The 19,824-nt window shown below is 41.5% G+C and overlaps 1 protein-coding gene across 5 annotated transcripts in view; it reads left to right on the top strand.

Annotated features, from left to right (window-relative positions):
* LOC110962323 (C-Jun-amino-terminal kinase-interacting protein 4-like) overlaps positions 1–19,824 on the top strand; it is an 83,927-nt gene that overhangs the window by 4,105 nt on the left and 59,998 nt on the right. For 4 of the 5 annotated variants that reach the window (XM_051939017.1, XM_051939016.1, XM_051939015.1 and 1 more), the window contains exons 2-3: positions 15,283–15,403; positions 18,007–18,077. In XM_051939017.1, the coding sequence (XP_051794977.1) occupies positions 15,283–15,403; positions 18,007–18,077 (192 nt within the window). Of the gene's footprint in view, positions 1–15,282; positions 15,404–18,006; positions 18,078–19,603; positions 19,725–19,824 lie in introns of those variants that run through there. The other variant, XM_051939020.1, reaches the window with a different exon arrangement.

Here is a 19,824-nt window from a genome sequence, read left to right as displayed (position 1 = left end):
ACAATGAACTATGCTCTCCTGTTCGTTCTTGTTGCCATATATTCGTATCATTGCTTTATGCAGCAAGCACAAATACTGCTGTTGTTCCAGCATGAAGCTCGCATTCGGTACGAGAACATTACACAGTCGTTTTTGGCTACGGAAGCTCCCGTAGACCAAAAAGTCTGCTGCGCCATCAAGCCGATCCGAATGGAGACAGGTTTATGTTCTCACCAGGAGCGAACCGAACTGGAGTTCACATAGAAGCGGACCGAGACCACCTTCGAGAGGTGGTCTCAGTCCGGTTCTTTAGTCCGCACCAAAAACATCTGGTCTGCTTTCACACCAGCCCAAACGAACCGTACTTGCTGGTGTTGCGGACTCCGGTCCGCTTTAAACGGACCAAAAGGCGTATGTGTGAAAGCACCCTTAAGGTCTGTTCGTGCTTTACGACTCCATTTGCCCACATGGATCCTTGTGATGTAAATTTTGTCATATGACTAAATCCAGAGGGCCCATGTGAGACTCTACAGCTACATGCAAACCAAAATTTCTGACCACACAAACTGTTTGCGCTGCAAGAACTCCAACTGCACACGCGCAGGAAACAAATGGTGCTCAACAAATGCAGTGTTTCCCCTCCTATAGACCCATTTACTGTTGGTAAATAAAGAGGGCTGCGCGCACCCTGGAGCCAGAAGTATGGCGGCTCGCAGTGGCTTGTCAAGCCATGCGGGTGCATTATCAGTAAAAGATCGCCCAAAATACTTTAAAAAACTCACTTTAACAAATGGCAAGAGGCTCCCACATCCCTGTACACTTACCAAATGGGACTATGACGTTAGTAAGTGGCCCAATATTTAGTGGCCTGATGTTTATTTATATTTGGTTGAAAAAACCTAGCATGTACACGAGAGAGAAGCTGCGAGCATACAAATCTATAGAGGCCTATGATTGTGCAATTTGTACAAGGACACTGACTAAGAGTTTTGTGTTTTGATGTCTGAAATCCTATCCAGCCAAAGGCAAGGGCAGAAGACTACGATGTATGAGGCATGGGTGATCATCAACAAAGTGGAGAACTACATACACACAGCAAACTGTACCTGTATGGCGGCGACTCCAGCCACATTATTGTTTATGTCCCCCTGTCACAACAGTCGACAGGGCTTTTATTAGTGGCTCTAATCGTGTGGGAACCGACAGCTAGTTAGTATATTTTGCACTGATTTCGCTTTATTTGCCACAACAGAGCGCACACGTGCATTGTTGATGGTACCCTCCATCCAATCCACTCGCTTGATAGCCTGGAGCCACAGCCGCCTTCAGTTGCTCTGAAACGGCCGAGAGTAGGGTTGCCAACTGTCCCGTATTAGCCGGGACATCCCGTAAATTGGGCTAAATTGATTTGTCTCATACGGGATCGCAAATGTCCCATATTTGTGGGCGCTGCCATTACTGTGGTGTAACAGCACGTCTACTCCTAAATGCTGCCTGCTGAGGCAGCGGCAGATATGCTTGTAATCAAAACGTTACAGAACCACAAGAGTACTGTCAAATATATAGGTCTAGAGCTCACGCTACACTCTGGCAGCTGACCACACTCCAGAATTCAGTCAAAAAAAACTACCGGGCATAATCAACAGCAACAAAACAGAAACATGAACACTGATCCAGCATCATGTCTCACAAGAACAAGGCTGGAGCCACATATTTTAGTTCACCAGAGTTTAAGACGATAACAAACCAAACCTCAGCCTGAGCTGACCGTCCTGTTTCTACAGCCCGTCTGTGAACACAGATCACACACAAACACAACTCCAAAATGACTGGAAAAGTCATAATTCCATCTATTTGCTTGCAAGTTGGATAGAATAGATCATTCAGCATGACAATCTGCTTCATATCTGTCTTTGGTTTCATTTCACACATTAAGTAACCAAGCCTGAGTAAACTCCCAGTTAGCCCATAGCCTTTAAACTCTGATTAGCAGCTCACAGCCACATATCCTCCAAACAAAACACCAACACAAACTCTGCATTTTAAATCAACTGTGTCGCTCACCCATTGACGATCTTACGATCTTCATAAGCCAATGAATTTAGCTGCAGCCGCTGTTCTTCTTAAACCTAAACATCCAGCCGTGAAAAATGGCTCCTCCGGTCCAGTAATAGTTAGGTGTTGTCCTCTGGTCCAGTAATAGTTAGGTGTTGTCCTCCGTTTGTTGGTAGTTTTGTGCTGTCCCTTTGTTTTTTATCCCTCCATCAGCTTTACGTCTTCACCGCTGCTAACCTGGATAGCCTTTAGAATGCTAACCGGCTCCACCTTGCTTATCTCATGAATATTCAATTAGCCATGTGCTGCTTATGCAGATCAATGACTTTAGCACTGAACAGGAAGGAGTATCGCTACCTGATAGTTACGATAGAGAGTTGAGAGGATTTTTTAATGGCACTGTGCACCTGTCCCTTATTTAGTTGTGAGAAAGTTGGCAACCCTAGCCGAGAGCCCCTTGGTATGCGGTAGAACTTAAGTCCTTCTTGAGTATTTCGGTTCATACAACCAAAAACACAACAACCTAACATTATGATGCCGATAGTTCAGTGTTAGCTTTTAGTTTTGCTACTTCATGTGGTGCGAACAATGCCAGGTAAATGATATGAAGCAGTACTTCCGGCTCCATGATGCGCACGCAGCTTATTGATGACGTAGGCTCTGATGGGGTCTATATGACCGACGAGGCGGGACGCCTCGCTGGTATAGGCCACCGCCTCGCTACAATTTTGCCGAAATTGCCGCCTCACTGGTCCGCGCCCAAAAAAAAAAAAAAAACGGAAAGCACCAAGCCACCGGAATTGTCATTTTTAACTCTGCGGGTCCGCCGGCTGCTCTCCCCCGGTCTCCCCCGCTAGCTGGTCGGCTAACACCTGCCGAAGCTCGTCAGCCCGGGACAACCCCCCACCCCCCCCCCACCCCACCCCACCCCCACCTCTCACAGCCATTTCAACCCAGGGGAAACACTGAAATGCTTGTTTTAGGAAGATTTGTTATCTGCACTTCTCATAAAAAGAATTGTAACTGACGTAGTTGCGGTGCTTTGTTTTGTTAATGCTATCATTTACGATTGAAGTTCTACATTTTCTAGAGGGTTAACAAACATCCACATGCAATGTGACCCTTACTTTACAGCATATGCCTTGTAGCATGAATGGAACCACATGTGCGTCTGCTGTTTGTATCCAGGCAACATTTGCTTGATGGAGAATTTAGGTGAATGTCCCTTAGTCTGTAGAGATTTGATGTGGCTTCTCATCTTGATAAATTGTTAACCCTTTAAGCTTCAGTCAATTCCAGCCGTTTTCAGTACAAAAAATCGCTAATATTCTATTTTTAAATAAAAAAAATTACGAAAAATACGGGGAATATTGGACGGGCATCACGAAGTGCATTTCCTTGAAAATGACCGATTCGGGGATTTTATACGACTTCGGGACATGTTTTGGACAAAACAGTTTACTGGCTTGTGTCGTCTGGATGTAAAAGGTTGGATTATGGCCGTTTTTTGTGGAATCTTTTTTTTTGTGTGTAGTAATGAACCCGGAAATGTGAGTCGCGCTGTGTGCGTTGAAGCCGTGTATAGAGAACGGATGGATGAATATTCGTTTTTGTCGGACAAATGTGTTTTTCTCACCCGCTGTAGTAATCGCATCTGAAAGTGGTTTATACCGGCGGATTCATGAGAATCAAAGCTTTCCATCGGCGTATAGTGTTTGTATAATCGTGTTTGCAGCCGTCGGACATTCTTGAAATTCCTGTGCAAATTAGTAGGTGTACCGCCGGCGGTACACCGACGACGCACTGAAGCGTAAAGGGTTAAAAGCTTAGGATTTGGATGTAGCACTGTGAATGACTGCTGCTGTAGTTACTGTATTGTATCTGGTCAGTCCCTGCTTCGTCACTGCCCCAGGACTCACTTGGTCACAGCTTGTCAAAGATAACATTTGAACACGAGTAGCACACAATGTTATATTTTTCATGTTACTATGCCTTGTAGATGCTAGAAGACCTTGAATGCAGGGTTTGTTCTTTTCAGTTTATGATCACTTGAAGCTATGAAATACTTCCAAGACGCAAATTAAATCTCAAAGCTAAATGTAAGCCAATGGCATGCAGTAACTGAAAAAACACTGAAAGTTAACTAAAGCTAAACGCACTTTAAGATCCACAATTTCAAATTAAATATGTAAAATAAAAGAATCTGTTGTCTTGGGGTGTAGCATTGTTCTGTTTTCATAGTACCATCTTGTACACTTGAACACTCTTGATGTTAGTTATAGCAAAAGGCATTAACAGTGTTGTGACATTCCAAGAACTAAATGGTCGCTGATAAAATGGGACTCAACAAATCGTCATAAAAAACGTACAATATAACCCCATATGTTTTACGTTGACTTTTGATTTAGTTGTTTGTGTATGTTTAAAGCTCAAACAAACAGCATTCCTCTTCTTAATCCTTCCTAGTCCTCATATTTAGCCATGAGCAGTTCACATCTTCAACAACCTTGATGTCCAACAGATGTCTCTGTTGGTGTAAAATTAATAAAAAATTAAATGACAAAAAAAAGCCCTTGAGATTTGAGATGCAGCAGAGGTTTGCTCTTAATCTGGCTTGTTTTTCCAGCCTATACGCTAATAATCCCTGCAAAATTAATCATTTTTAGCGTGATTTAGACTGGGAAAGGGATTCTAATATTACATACCAAAGCCCATTTCAACATAAATGTTTTAAGATAACAAAAATTCTTAATGAATTTGAGACATGTTTAGGAGAACACAGCACTGTGTGCACATATACAGTTTTTTCCAATCCTCAGTATTTTCCCTTCTGTTGACATTTAACTTGACAGTTGAATGTTGAATGGCAAGCGCAACAGGTCACAGAGCAGCATGTTAATAATTTGTCATGTTGTAACATGTTACTACAGCTTTTGATAGACCTGTGCACATGGGATTTTCCATTTGGTCATACAGGCTTATATTAGTCTTGTTTTCTCCGAGTCCTTTGTGAAATCACTCGGCCGTGATAAAAGTAGCTCATCACTCAGCGAGACAGCGATTTAACTATCAAGTACGTGTGAGCAGTAGTGTCGATAAGCTGAGATCATGCCGTGGATCTTGCCTTTTTACATCACTTCTGTTGGAGAAGTCAGCTTCTGTGCATGACGAACACAGTTCAGGATGTCACAGTTATGGCTATTGACCTTATGCAGCCCATGCTTTTTTTCTTTTGTGCCATTTCTGGCTTTGTCTTCACTCTTGTTACTAGCTATTTTAAACCTCCAAAAGTCTTGGTCCTCATCAGTTCCCATTGCTTTGAAGTTGTTAAAGCTGGGAACACATGTACATTTACAATTCCACCATAGTCATCACAAAAATTGAGTTTAAGACAGTGTTTGGGACAAAATTGGGTGCAAGTTTGTGCAGCAGGAGCTACTTTTACAATTGGCTTATTGTGTGTGGCAGCAATACATTAGCCTGATGTTTATATGATACAAAATTGCATGAATTGTGATGTTTATCTCAATAAAACAATGATACAGGTAATATATCATATACATTTTATTAATAGAATAGAATACAATTTTAAGCAATTGGATTTTTGCACAGTAAGTAATAGAAAAGTGCCACAGCATATAATAATGTGACTAAAACCACAGTCTGCATTGTCAAACGATGATCCCACAGGAGAATTGATCCTATTGTTGTCACTAGGAGTACTAGGGGATGTTCATCTGACTGCTGCAGAAAACAAATCTCTCATGTTCTTCACCTTTTATTTTATACTGTTTTATGAAATGAGTCAAATGTTTAATAAAATGCAAGTGAAAGTGATCTCACACAGCCCACAGGAATTTGCACAATGCAGCATAACACCCGAGGTCATTGCTAAGAACGCATCTGTTCCAGGATCAGGTCAATGAATGGAGCTCTTCATTAAACCTACGGTCATATTAATCATAATAATGACACATTTTATTTGTGTAGTGCTTTTCTGGGCACTCAAAGACACTTTACAGGTAATAGGCAAAAAAGTAAAATAATGCACAAAACCAGTGTACTAACAAGAAGACATAATAAACGTTTTTGAGACAGTTAAATATTTCGACACTTTCAATGATTTGTATACAGGGCAGGGTGGTGTTTGAAAATTTTTGATATTGCCAGTAAAACACATAACTTTTACCAATGCCAAAATACTCTTTTTGATATCCAGGTTCATTCATAAGGAGATAATGCATAACATGTAAGCAAACACCCTGACTAAAAATTAGACACTATGTATTAGGAACATGTTCGCATTCCCTTTTAAAGATGTTTAAATGTGTAGTATGTGATTTCTGCTGTGAGGTGTCTGTTAGTTAGACCAATAGCCGAATACATAATTTGATGGTCTCATGAAGTCATGTGGGGTTATATGAGTTGCTATCTTCGCAACCATTGCAGATGAGAATTTATTTATGTGAGTCAGTTAGAAATTGTGTCCATGTCATGTTTACTACTGTATATGCACATTATGTCATTTCATTAGTTTGTAATGGCTCCAATTAACATTACCTAGCAGAATGTTAATTGCTAACTTACCATAAGAGGAATCAGTTACCCTTCCAGCTTCTGTAGTTAATCTTGTGTGAATTCAGTCTTCGGGTAACTCAGTGTTGTGATTTTCGCCCAAAACAGTCTCACTAAAATACCCATTTATTGAGCAATGCAAACAATACAATGAAAATTGAGCGTGGATTCTGTGGTTGAAATGCTGTTGCAAACATGTGGGATTCAAATGCAAAAGTCTATAAAAAATAAATCGTTGACCAGCCATTTTGACAGATTTATTGCAGAAATGTTACATATTATACCTTGCCATAAGTTACCTATTTAAGTCAACACACTTGAAGCAAACGTAACTTGTGTATGAAAACACACATTGGGGAAAAAAATTAAATAATGAAGCTTGGCTCAGAAATGATGACCTGCGTCCTTGCCAGTTATGAATGTAGAATAGCAGAGATGGAGAAAGAAATTAAGAGAAACTGGACAGTTTGAGATGGATGGATGGAAAGATAGATACTTCATTAATCCAGAGGGAAATTCAAGTATTCAACAGCTTACATACAACAACATAAATAACAAAAAGACAAGACAAGCAGGTTAGTATATACTTAGACAAAAACTTGCTGTACAATAAAATTAAAAGCACTTCTAATTTTAAAATCTATAGAACACTAAATGTGATTAAAACTGGATAGTCCTATCAGTATTTCTCATTCTTTTTCTTTGAACATGCTGCTGAAGTGTGATTTTTCTCTAGGTGTCACTTCTGTGTCTTCTCTTCATTCATCTACAAAGGCTATATACTGCCCATCTTTTCTGATTATGTGTGGGAGGTCCCTTTTGCCCCTCTTTGAGCCATAGCACATCAGTCAACAAAGAAGAATGATTTGACAAATTGTTAAAAAAAACAAAAGCCTAGCACTGCTAGGCTTGCGCTAGCTGATCGCCACAGCGCCATTGGCGCGTCGTTTTGCTGGATGGCGCAGTTATTCTGAACCGTGTGAGCCACAGTGGCGCTCTATTTTTCTTGTAAAAAGCAACAAAAAAGGGTTCGACTTACTTTTACTTTTTATCGCCCGAGCGATAATATAAGAAAAATGAACTTTTTCTCTCGGCAGTCGTCGGAAATGGTCGGAGCCACCTAGGGCTGGGTATCAATCTAAAAGTTTCGATACCGGTACCAATTCCGATACTTTCACTTCAATACCGGTTCCTAAACGATACTTTTTCGATACCAGTTTTACAATATATACTCTAACAGAATGAAAATTGTATTCCACATTACTTTTCACATCTTGAGTTTAATTTTCCAGTGATTTCCAGTGCAAAAGAACATTTGCAAGCAATGTACAGTTCAGTACATACTGAGCCACCTTCGCCCCCGGACCCTTCCTGGCCGACCCGGAGCCGGTCGCGGCGCACCGCCACGGAGGAAATGCGCCTGGCGGGGGACGGCCCGCGCCCGGCGAGAGGTCCCGCGAGGGGATCCTCCCGCACCGAGCGGCCGCCCCTGACCCGCCGAGTTGAATACCCCGGGCGGACTGCGCGGACCCCACCCGTTTACCTCTTAACGGTTTCACGCCCTCTTGAACTCTCTTCAAAGTTCTTGTCAACTTTCCCTTCAAATACTCGTGCCGGTATTTAGCCTTAGATGGAGTTTACCACCCGCTTTGGCATATACTGCACCGCGCACTATTGGCGTCTGTGGCGATGGGCGTGGGAGAGCTCAGCTGCAGAGGGGAGAGGTGTGGAGGAGAGTGTGTGGAAGCAGCGTCAGGTTAATTAGCGCAGCTGGCACCAATTAGACTCACCTGATTCTCTCGGCAGTAACAGACTGAAGCAGAGGACAAAAGACAGACGGACAGAGAGGACGGGGGAACGGACGAGCGGAGAACAGCGGACAGGACGAGGTCCGGTGGAGCGGGCAGCTTACCGAACGAGATCCTGTGGAGAGCCGGCTGACGCCGAGACTGTTTACCGGAGGAGAAACGGTGGAGAGCCGGCAGACGTTGAGACTGTTTACCGGACGAGGTCCGGTGTAGTGCCGGGCAAGGAAGAGAGACTGTTTTATTTACATTGAGACGGTGTGGTGAATAAAATACTTTGTTTGCATTGGCCGAACTGCCGTGGTTATTGTGCTGAGCAGAGCCGCAAACAGGTTCTCCTGTTACAGCGTCCATTTCACAAAAGTAGAGCCACATTTTAGACCTCAGAGGCATCTTTTCCCACTTCGACGACATGCTACACAACTGCAGTAAAGTCAATGTACCTAACGTGAAACCTGTCTGTGAACGGGCAGCATGCTTTTTTCCAGCTTGCCGCAATCACGTGTAATGTTACAGCCAATCACAGGTTTGCTTTATCATAATCACGTGATAAGTACCGAAACATGGAACCGAAAGACGAGGCTTATTTCGATACTCATTACTATCGAAACATTTCGGTCGGTGCCATTAAAGAACCGAAGTTCGGTACTCAGCCCTAGAGCCACCCGAATCTTGATCACGCGCCCGGTGTTGTAGAATTTTCACACTCCCCAGAAAAATCTGACTCCTTCGCGTGAACGTGCGCGACTTACGTTTCACTCTGTGGCCACTTAACAGGTTTTCTGTTGTACGTTTACTGTTTTTGCTGTTGTTTTCTACAGGTTTTCGGGTTAAATGTGATTAAGTACCGACTGCAGACATTTTTTCCTGTTAAATATGATTAGGTGACATGTTTCTCCTCCTCTTCTCATCCATATGTGCGCACCCTAAATGGCATCGGGGGGAGATCCTACGCTACTCTCAGCTTCACTCCTATGAGGACATCAGGACAGGACAGGGTGTAGTCGCCAAATATTGTTCATATTCCATCAGTGTTCTGCACGTGTCAATAAAATAATTGTTCACTGAGAAAACTTTATCTCCTTATTTAAAATCGGACTCCCCTAAGAATGCAAGATATGGCATCAAAATATGTCTGGTATTTATGTATAAAGTCTTTAATATAAGTATGGTTCTTAAGTATAAAGTCATTTGTTATTGTTGTTATTTTTATTGGGCCAGTAAACAATATAATAGAATTGAAATTCTTTATTTATCCCACACCTGGGAAATTATTTGCTACAACAGCTAAAACACAAAATCACAACAATAAAAAAAAACAACAGTAAATTACAGTCTGTAAGAACAAAATAATAAAATAAGGGGCTAAATGATCACAGTATGGCAGATTAAGAACAGAGAGACTATTTCAAAACTAGGACTTTAACAGAAATATGCAGGTTGAGTTGACTGTGCAGATTGTTTGATATGAAATAAAATCTGGAGTCAGATTTTGTAGGGTCACTTAACAAAATCTGACTCCCCTAGAGGAGGTTTTTGTTGAGTTTATGCTACAGTTGTGAGATATGGTACATAGTGAGAGTTGAAGAATTGGACATAGGAGGAAAAGAAGGTAAATTGGACATGAAATTAATATTTTTATGGGTCAAAAAGTTTTGATCATGAACATGTTTCAGGTACAGGTTTTTAAATGGCCAAATGCATATATACATGGGAATGTGTCTTCACCCCTGACTGCCTGTTTGTAATAAAAATAACAATATACATACATATAAGTAGAAATAAAATAGAACTGTTTAATTGCGCTTTTTTTTTTTTTTTTTACCACAAAATGCACCAGAATGCTAGCCTAGCCGCGCTAGACAACCCACGGCAACGAATTTAATTCTCTGCCAGGGTGGGTCTAGTTACCCTCCATAAGGCTCGGGGCTGGATGCTCCTAAAACTGGCCAGACGAATCACCATGAAGTGTAGAGTCAGAAGGCGGGCGTAACTAAGTGACGACAGAGGCGCGACGATTCTGACAGAAACAACCGGCACACAATAAACAGTTATCTTTCGACTCGGCTTTGGCCACAGCCCTTAAAGATTTGAAGCTAAAATTCAACTTGAAAGATAAACAAAGGACGGCACTGAAGTGTTTCATTGAGAAGAAAGACGTATTTGGACTTATGCCGACGGGATATGGCAAATCCTTAATATACCAGTTGGCTCCGCTGGTTGGGAAGCTAATGGGACTTAGCCACAATCCGCCGGCGCTCTAGGAACTACGTCAGCCTGTTCGTTGCACTGATTGGTTGTATGGTTGTATACCTACCCAATTGCTGCAGAGTGATTTGAAAGACAACTTTTTAGCCCGCCTCCCTCCCTGTCGAGCGGTCCTAGACCCTTGCGTCTTCAGAACATGGGTCTAGCGCGGCTAGGCTACAAGAATGCAGGAAAATGACTCTTTTTTTCCCGCTATTACTGACACAGAAATTTGTGGCTTTTTGTGGCTCATTGTTATTCTTATGAGTGAGCCACAGTGACTCTTCATTTCAAGTTCTTAGTGCAAGCATAGCACTGTTTTTGTAGGGGGCTGCACAGTGAGTTAGTGGTTAGCACTTTCGCCTTGCAGCAAGAAGACCCCCGGTTCAAATCTCGGGGTGTGCCTGGGATCTTTCTGCATGGAGTGTGCATGTTCTCCCTGTGCATGCGTGGGTTTTCTCCGAGCACTCTGGCTCCCTCCCACAGTCCAAAAATATACTGATATTAATTGATTATTCTAAATTGCCCGTAGGTGTAAATGTGAATGTGATTGTCTGTATATGTAGCCCTGCGACAGACTGGCGACCTGTCCAGGGTGTCCCCTGCCTTCGCCCGAGTCAACTGGGATAGACTCCAGGACCCCCTGCAACCCTAGTGAGGATAAAGCGGTGTATAGAGAATGGATGGATGGATGTTTTCGTAGATAGTTCCATATGCAAATGTCAGACTTCCATGTTGACATGGAAGTCAAATTTGATTTGCTTTTGCCTTTTCATTTAGTCACAGAATGAGCAGTGTTGAAGAAGAAAATGAAATTGCATTTTGGAATATTGCTTTTTCATTTTAGTTTTGAGTCAAAAAGTGCAGCCATGACTTTGAAATGCAAAAGCATTTCTGCTAATGCTTTTGAATTTGAGTTTTGAGTCACATTCGCTTCCATAGACACCCACATGGATAAGACACATAGACATATTGCATATTGCACACACAGCCTCTCCTAAAGTTAGCACATCTCTCTTATGTCATCATGTGGCTCAGACTGCTGTGAAGGCGGTACTGGTTACATTTCACGTGGTTGAACTGTCGCAACAACAGAATAAATTCATAACACACTCAGACTGTTCAAATGCAAAGTGTCCCTCTAGCACCAAAGCAGCGGCCTACTCAAAGGAGGCTAATGAGTAGTGTGGCACAGACTCCGTAACTAAGCAGCTCATTGGGACAAGAAGTCACTCCAGAAGCAAAGAAGCAGATTAATCTTACCAAACAAATGCATTGTGTGAGCCAAGTCCTGCTTTTCTGTACTCCAAGTCCCGAGGAATATCACCTCTTGCTGGTTTGTCTCAGCAGAGAAGAGGAAAAGGCAAGGCAGGAAATTCTTGGGGAAAAACAGCACTTCCCTCAGTTCTTTAGTCCAGTCAGGGTTGTCTGCTGACCTGTGAAAGACCACATCGTATTACTCAGTACCGTCTTATAGTACCAGCTCATTGATCATCATGAATCATTAATAGCTACTAGGAGACACCAGGCAGACTGGAAGCTTAACCTCATTTTACAGCAGCCTGAAGACAAGAATGACAGAACCATGATGACTGAAGTTTTTAGCCATGTTAGCGGTAAGACTCTATACATGGCAGTGTTGGTCAGTTGGTCAACTGGATCCACCATTTTGATCTAGAGTAAATATCTCATTAACCATTAGATGAATTTCGATAAAATAGTGCACAGGCGGTCACAAGTTGGTTCCATTTTGCCAACTTGTGTGACTTGTGACTTGCTGTGACAAGTCACAAGATATCATTTCATCTCTGACATCGCTGAGAATCTCCCAATCTCCTAAATGCAGGAGCTTAGAGCATGGGAACACACGAGTATTGTCCTTTTTCTTCTGAGCATGCCCCTTTCATCCTCACTAAGAGTGGCTAAAATACTAAGAAGAGACAATGATTACACATCACAATAAAAAGCGCCCCGTCTCCAGTGAATGAATCCTTACAGGCTTTGATTATTATCTATCTTATCTATCTTGATAGAGAATTGTACATTCTTTGCTGTTATGTAGATGTGGAAAATATGAGTTGGTCTTCAGTACAGCCAGCGACAACCAATGATTAGTATTATTAGTAATAATTCACTGTAATGCACTTCTCACATTTTTGAACTGAGAACAGTAACATTTATGGTGATCTTTCTTGAAATATAATATAAAGATTAATATATGATATGAATACTTGTTGGTTAATTTTGTTTTGATTGACTAATCAATTAATCTGCTTATGTAGCTTGAGGGAATTCTAGCATGGCTTCAGAGGTTTCAGTTTAGCTTTGTTTTTGACTACTGGAAAGAACTACATATACTATGCAGAGCCTCTAGCTAATCAGTCTTTGTAAAACACATGATTACAGTAAGCTTTTATATGCAGTGTGCTCTTGCCAACATGCTGTAATCTTTCTAACATTAGAATGATTAATCATGACGTTTGTAATGCTGTTATCTTGTTAAACTCTCTGCAGGGTCTCTGATAAGTTTTAGTGGGCGAATCTTCACATGCCTCAGCTCTCCTAAATGTCCCAGTAGCAATCCAGTGCCAAGCACACTAAAAGGAGCTGATTTCAGTCTCAGTCAATTGAGTGCCAATACAGTGGAGCCCTGTCTGTGTGGTTGTGTGTATGCACTTGTTCTGGAACCACATGTGTTTGTGTGTATGAGAGTGTGTTAGTGCTCAAGGACAAAGAGAGTATTATGCATGCAGAGTAGGGGGAAGAGTGCACGTTAAAATGCTGGAACACTTATTCTCTGGAGCGTTGTCATACGCACAAGCCTCCTTCCTGGGTCATATGAGGAGCAGCAGGGTGAGAGAGAGACAGATGTTAGGGCTTGTTCTAATTCATTTGAGGGATCAGCATGTGTCATCCATGGGGTTGATTTGGGTTTTTTGGAGGTGGTTGACAGAATATGTTTTCTACAGCTAATTGTTGAAATTCAAGCAGTTAAATTAGATTTTTTTAACTCCCTTATTGATTTTTTTTTTTAACCGTTAACCTTTTTAACCTCTGTATTGCAGTTATGTACATTTGATTAGGGTTGTCAGATTAGGGTGTCACCCCCTGCCTGTGAACCCTCCAGTCTGTAGTCTAGCCCAGTGTTATGTTAATGCTCTTAGTAGATTTGCATTGAAAATGCTGCATTACTACCAATGCTTAAGTTCTTAAGATGCTCTCCAGGCTCCCTGCACCCCACTGAGCCTTCATAAGTGGCTCAACCACAAGCTCCAAATTAGAGATCGACCAACAATATAGAAGCAAAGAGACAGAAAACTGATATTTGAAACCAATAAACATTTGTTGTAAAAAAAAACAAACAAACATCTGGATTCTAAAATTAAGAATAGCACAAAACTCTAACAGAAAACATATTTTATTTATGTTTTACATGTTTATTGAAAAGAAAAAAGAAATTCTTCATTATCAGTAACAGGTTGTTACTTGATTTTCAGCCTCTTATATAGTACTGTAGGCAGGATATTGTTCAAGACTGCAGAGTGATTACAACCAGAGAGAGATGGCTGCATTAGAACCGAAGTAGCTCTCTCTCTCTCATTGACAGAATGAATGAATGAAATGGCTGTTTTGAAGAATCTAAAAGACATGTTTTGACTTATTTCACACTTTTTTGTTTCCTACATAATTCCATATGCTTAATATCTGATTCAATAATCAGTTGATCCCTTCATCAAATTACTGGCTATTGCACCACTTGGTAAATGAAGTGCTCTACATTAAATACTTTGAGGCCACAGGCATAGAAAGATGTCTCAGATGATCAATGGCTGAATTGTTTAAAAAAAGTGAAATAAAAATTTACAAAAGGAAAAGTTCACAAAAACATCCTCAAGAAACACCTTTGTTGGTCACCTCCAGGCTCAATGTGACGCATTTCTAAAGAAGAGGGTGCTTGTAACGGGGTGTTCAAGTGACATTCATCTCTGCAGAAAACATCCACACTCAGCTCAGAGGCAGACTGGAGGTCCTCTTGTCCACAGAGAGCAGCCACATCATAAGACAGGCATGGCATCAGATGCCTGACTCAGCTGATCAGCTGAAATATTAATACACATCAACCAAACAAGAGCAACAATAACCTTAAAATTGCCATCAGGAGCAGCGGTTCTCTCAGAATTAAATGGATTAGATTTGATGGTGGATTTAGTGGTTGGAAACACTTTGAGGAACAGGTTGAAGCCTCAAGTTTCCTGTTTGTTCCTGACTGATATTCAGTTACCCTGCTGGGATCAGTGTACTAACAGATGAAAGACGTTATTCTTATCATAGAGATTTATTGTGCATAGATCCCCTGAGAGAAGGACTGAAGCTAGTGACAACGGCTGCTGAAAAAATTGGAAACGCATCCTTGAAACTGATGTCAACTGTTGCTAACTTACTCAGGAAAATGTGTGTGTGTGTAGCCTGGAGTCTTTCTTTTTTTTTTTTTTTTGAGTAAGCTGATGCTGTGCACCTGTTGTGTGTAGAGGTTAGATGTCTTTCATAATGAACACATATTTACAGTATGGCTGTCAGTGCTGTGATAATAAATGTCTCTTTTCACTGTCTTCATCTACAGAGGTACATCGTCTTTGAAGATTCTCAGGAAGGCGAGAAGAAGGACCTCCAGTGTCGACTGGTGACGTTGGAGTCTCATACACGACAACTAGAGCTAAAAACGAAAAACTATGCAGACCAGAGTAAGTCCACTACATTCTGCATTTGAGCTGCTTGATGACATTCTGATGAAGGCTTTAAAGTGAAATATTGTCACTGGCACAAAGAGCCAGAGATGATGATGTCTGTCAGCATAAAAGTTTGCAGTTTTGTTTGCCAATGTTGCATGTAAAATGCTATATGTTGGTGTAAATTAGAGTAGTTTTCTTATTTTTCCCAGTAAATGTATATTTAAAATTTGTGTCTGCTACTTGGTCATCATGGTAGGAATAGGTATAATGATATGTTTCATTACAGCTGAGAGGAAATTAAATGAATTAAATGAAGGAAATATGTGCGTGTTTTGACATCAGTAATACTCCAAAATGAGTCGGAAAAATACCAGTATATTGGATATCAGTAAAAAGCTGGTGTTGTGCATCTCTATTCCGCAGCTAGCAGCTGGAAAGCTCAGAGACTAACACCTCTGACTTTGTCACGGGAAATCGGTGGTTCAGAACCCAGTCAGGTTGTCCCGTGAGGACCCTTAGACCTACCTACCTTGTGCTGTATCTACGCTCAGATGTACATTGCCTTGGATAGTAGCATCTGCTAAATGAAATTGTAAATTGTAAAAAAATCTGTTACAGGCATTGATTTTACAGTAATAGGTCTTTTATTCCAAAGTCTTGCACACCCACTTATCCAGCGAGAGGCATCGACAGTTTGCAGGTCTTGTGACACTTCGCCTGATGTACCTGAAGGCAGACGGAGCCCTGTGTCCCTACTGAATACAAGCCATTAGTAACATACTATGAGTGTTTGCCTGCCAAGTCTGCTAAATGAGCTGGAATAGAGTAGACCAAGCATTTTACAAACTAAGAACTGTTTAGAGAGTAACTGGAGAGTGTTACAGTGGACACACCTGACCTGCTTGAAATTTATATCCAGAAAACATCTTTTTTAGTAATGTAAATCTGTGTTTCTAGATAATAGGAACAGCTTCATGCCGCAAAGATGAACTTAAAAAGTAGGTCTTTCTCTGAAGTTGGAAAAACTGCTTACAATGTACAGGGCAGTTTAATTCTCAGTGTGGTAGCATTCCCAAACCATGAAAAGAAAACCCTCATGATGTGAGCATGACTGCACTGTTGACAGTATGTATGACTTGTTTGTTCCACCACAGTAAGGTTACGCACACCTCTTTCACACTAAGTGGGAAATTTGAGAGTTCTCAGAAAATTTTATTTGTATACCCTCAATGTGTCCCTTCCCTTTTTTCTATTTCTGTGATTTTGCAAGCCTCCTTTGTCTGTAATTATGTTTGCGGTTAGAATTGGCAGCTGTGTGACTTAGATCATTACACTGTGAATGATCACATCACTGAAAAACAGGCATACTGTGCAGTGTAACTCAATAAACACTACCTTACAGGGATGGCTGCAAACACAAATAATTGCTGTCTCCTTGTTTTTTGATGTTTAATGCTGCATTGCCTTTATTGGCAGTACAGATCAGGAGGTGTACTTTTTTTTGCAGTACCTGTTGTTGACAAATTGCTTACAAATTCTGACACAAGGATTGGGGTTAGGATGTGGCTTCACTGATTCATCAATAAACAATCACTTGTTTACCGCAAATTCATCAAGATGCAGTGCTCAACTTTAGTATTTACTTTTTCAGTTTTCTTTTAATTGGATACCTGGTGAGAAGACTGGTTCTTTCAGTCAGAGATATTCAGGCTTTGCATGTGGGGTTTTCCTTTAGGATCACTTCGCGTTTCTAAGCACACCTCGTTGTCAGACCTGAGTTATTTCTGCTCTACTCTTTCACCCCTACTTCCTCTATAATCCTTTTCAAAACCGTATTACATCACTGTACTCGTCACAATATACAGCTGCTGTCTGAGCCGTTTTGATCTTTCTAGTGTCTCCTACCTCTCAGCTCTGAATTAGCTGTATCAGCAACGCTTAGGTCAACAGACTAAGGATTCGGAATGTTTTAGGTCCACATTTTAGAGAGAGTACTTGCATGGCTGGCATCTGAATAGCACGCTCAACAACTGTCTTGCTGTTTTGCCTACAAATAAGCAGAGCCACCTGAGAGCCCCATATACTGGAGTCAGTAAGTTGTGGTCTACTGGCTGGATATAACTGGGAGCGGTTACACGTGAGATCAATGTTTAGATTTAAAAACCCTATTTTTATATTCCTTGCAGTAGTAAACATGAAAATTTTAGATTTGTGCTCTACAGGATCAGGAGCAATTTGTCTAATTCAAACAATGTGTTGTGTGAGGAAAATTGTGATTTTTGAGTGAAACATAGGTTGAAGTATTTGATTGCATAGATGACTATGGGTCAGAGTTGTGAAATTACAGTGTCCATCCTTTTCCATTTCATGTAATTCAGGAGGATTTCTTGATGCGTGGTGGCCCTCTTCTGGCTCTGGGATATTATTGCAACAAATGTACCAGTACTGGGAACATAATTTGTCAGTCTAACAGTTTAATCCATGTCCAGTTCATGAAATAATCTAATCTATTTCATATAGAACAGCAAGATAATAGTATTTAAAATTCAGTGTTGTTATAGTAACTCTGCCTCTAATCTTTTTCCATCATTGTAAACTATTTCCCTCTTATTCAGTTAGCAGATTGGAGGAGAGAGAAGCAGAGCTCAAGAAGGAGTACAATGCTCTTCATCAGAGACACACTGAGGTAGGCTGGTCTGGAATAAGCAAATGTGTGTTTGGTTCAGTATGGGAGAACATGTTTAGATATGTACTTTGAAATTTTTACAACAGCCAGAACTGATGTAACTGTTTAGATGTTGCATAATATACAAATCGATAATGATTGAAAAGCATGCCAGCATAAGCAGTTGAACTGCATCCATATATTTTCCATTTTCTTCAGACTTCTGTACTCTGTGAAAATGATTCGGATGTAACAGTACATACACTACCGTTCAAAATGTTGGGGTCCCCCAGGCAATTTCATGTTTTCTATGAAAACTCACGCTTTTATTCATGTCCTAACATAATTGCACAAGGGTTTTCTAGTCAGCAGTTAGCTTTTCAACATGATTAGCTAACACAATGTAGCATTAGAACGGAGTTTCCGGTGACGTCAGCGCCATGATGGCAGCTTAAACCTTTGCTCCCGACTGGACTACACAGGAATACCCCCTTTTTGGATATTTCAAGAGAACTTTTAAGTAATATTTGAACACAAAATGGCAGGGGGAGACCAAGGTCCTAGTCACGGGCTGAGAAGTAGAAAGAACCTTTTGGACATCGAAGAAATAAGTCGAGATGGCGCAGCTAACCAGTCCGAGCCGCAGCCATTGCTAGCATCTATCCGTGAGATTATTAATGATTCAATGGAAAAGTCTATGTCAGATTTGGAGAAAAGACTTTGTCAGCGATTTCAAAACTTCCAAGACAAATTCTCTGAAGATATTAAAAAACAGCTTGGAGAGGTACGAGCAGACCTTCACATGATGGTGGAAGAAAACGCTGCTAAAATGGAGGCCACCTCACAGCGGTTCGAGGAGGCGGAGGCCCGCATAGACGAGGTGGAAACGTTTGGGGTGGTAATGAAAGAATATCTCTCTGCTCTGAAAAAGAACCAGCTCGAGTTGCAGTCAAAAGTTACTAACCTGGAAGGATTCTCGCGCCGTAATAACATAAGGATATACGGCATTAAAGAAGGGGCTGAGGGCACTTCAATGATTCGCTACATTGATAACCTGCTAACAAACGAGCTAGCCGAGAGCACAGGCCTGTCCGAGCTGGGCATAGAGAGAGCGCACAGAGCCCTGGGACCAAAGCCAGCCGACAATGCAACCCCGCGGTCCACTGTGATCAAGTTTCTTAAATATTCTACAAAGGAGAAGATTCTGAGCGCGGCATGGAAAAAGAAGATTACTGTGGACGGACGGAGGGTGCTTTTTGATCACGATTACGCAACCGCTGTGATGAAAAGTAGGAAAGAATACCAACCTATCAAAAAACTACTGAAAGAAAGGGGAATACGTTTCCACACACCCATGACACAGATGCGGGTCTTCCTGGACTCCGGGACTGTGACTTACCAAAGTGCCGACCAAGCAGCTGAAGATCTACGAGCGAAGGGCTATGATGTCCCCCTGATGCCACAACGGGGAGAGGCGGCGGAGCTCACCTTCCCCTGGGAGCGGGTGAAAGAGAAGCGGAGCGGGACCAAGAGCACCGCCGGATACCGCCAGAGAGTCCGTAAAAAACTTTGGGAATTCCACCACAGATCTGCAGGCAACACGGACGAGGATGCTGCACATCATTCGACGTGATCAACGGTGCCTACTCATCTTTCACCTCAAATGCAGTAAGCATTATTTTTGACACTCAGCCCAATAACGATATTCACTGTATGTTAAATCCCCAAACACACTGACTATATGCGGAGGTGACTTTTTGCGTTTGGA

Source organism: Acanthochromis polyacanthus, chromosome 19, assembly GCF_021347895.1.
Source record: "Acanthochromis polyacanthus isolate Apoly-LR-REF ecotype Palm Island chromosome 19, KAUST_Apoly_ChrSc, whole genome shotgun sequence".
Lineage (NCBI taxonomy): Eukaryota > Metazoa > Chordata > Actinopteri > Pomacentridae > Acanthochromis > Acanthochromis polyacanthus.
The sequence above is the reverse complement of the archived record's forward strand: the minus strand, read 5'-3'. Positions and strand labels throughout refer to the sequence as shown.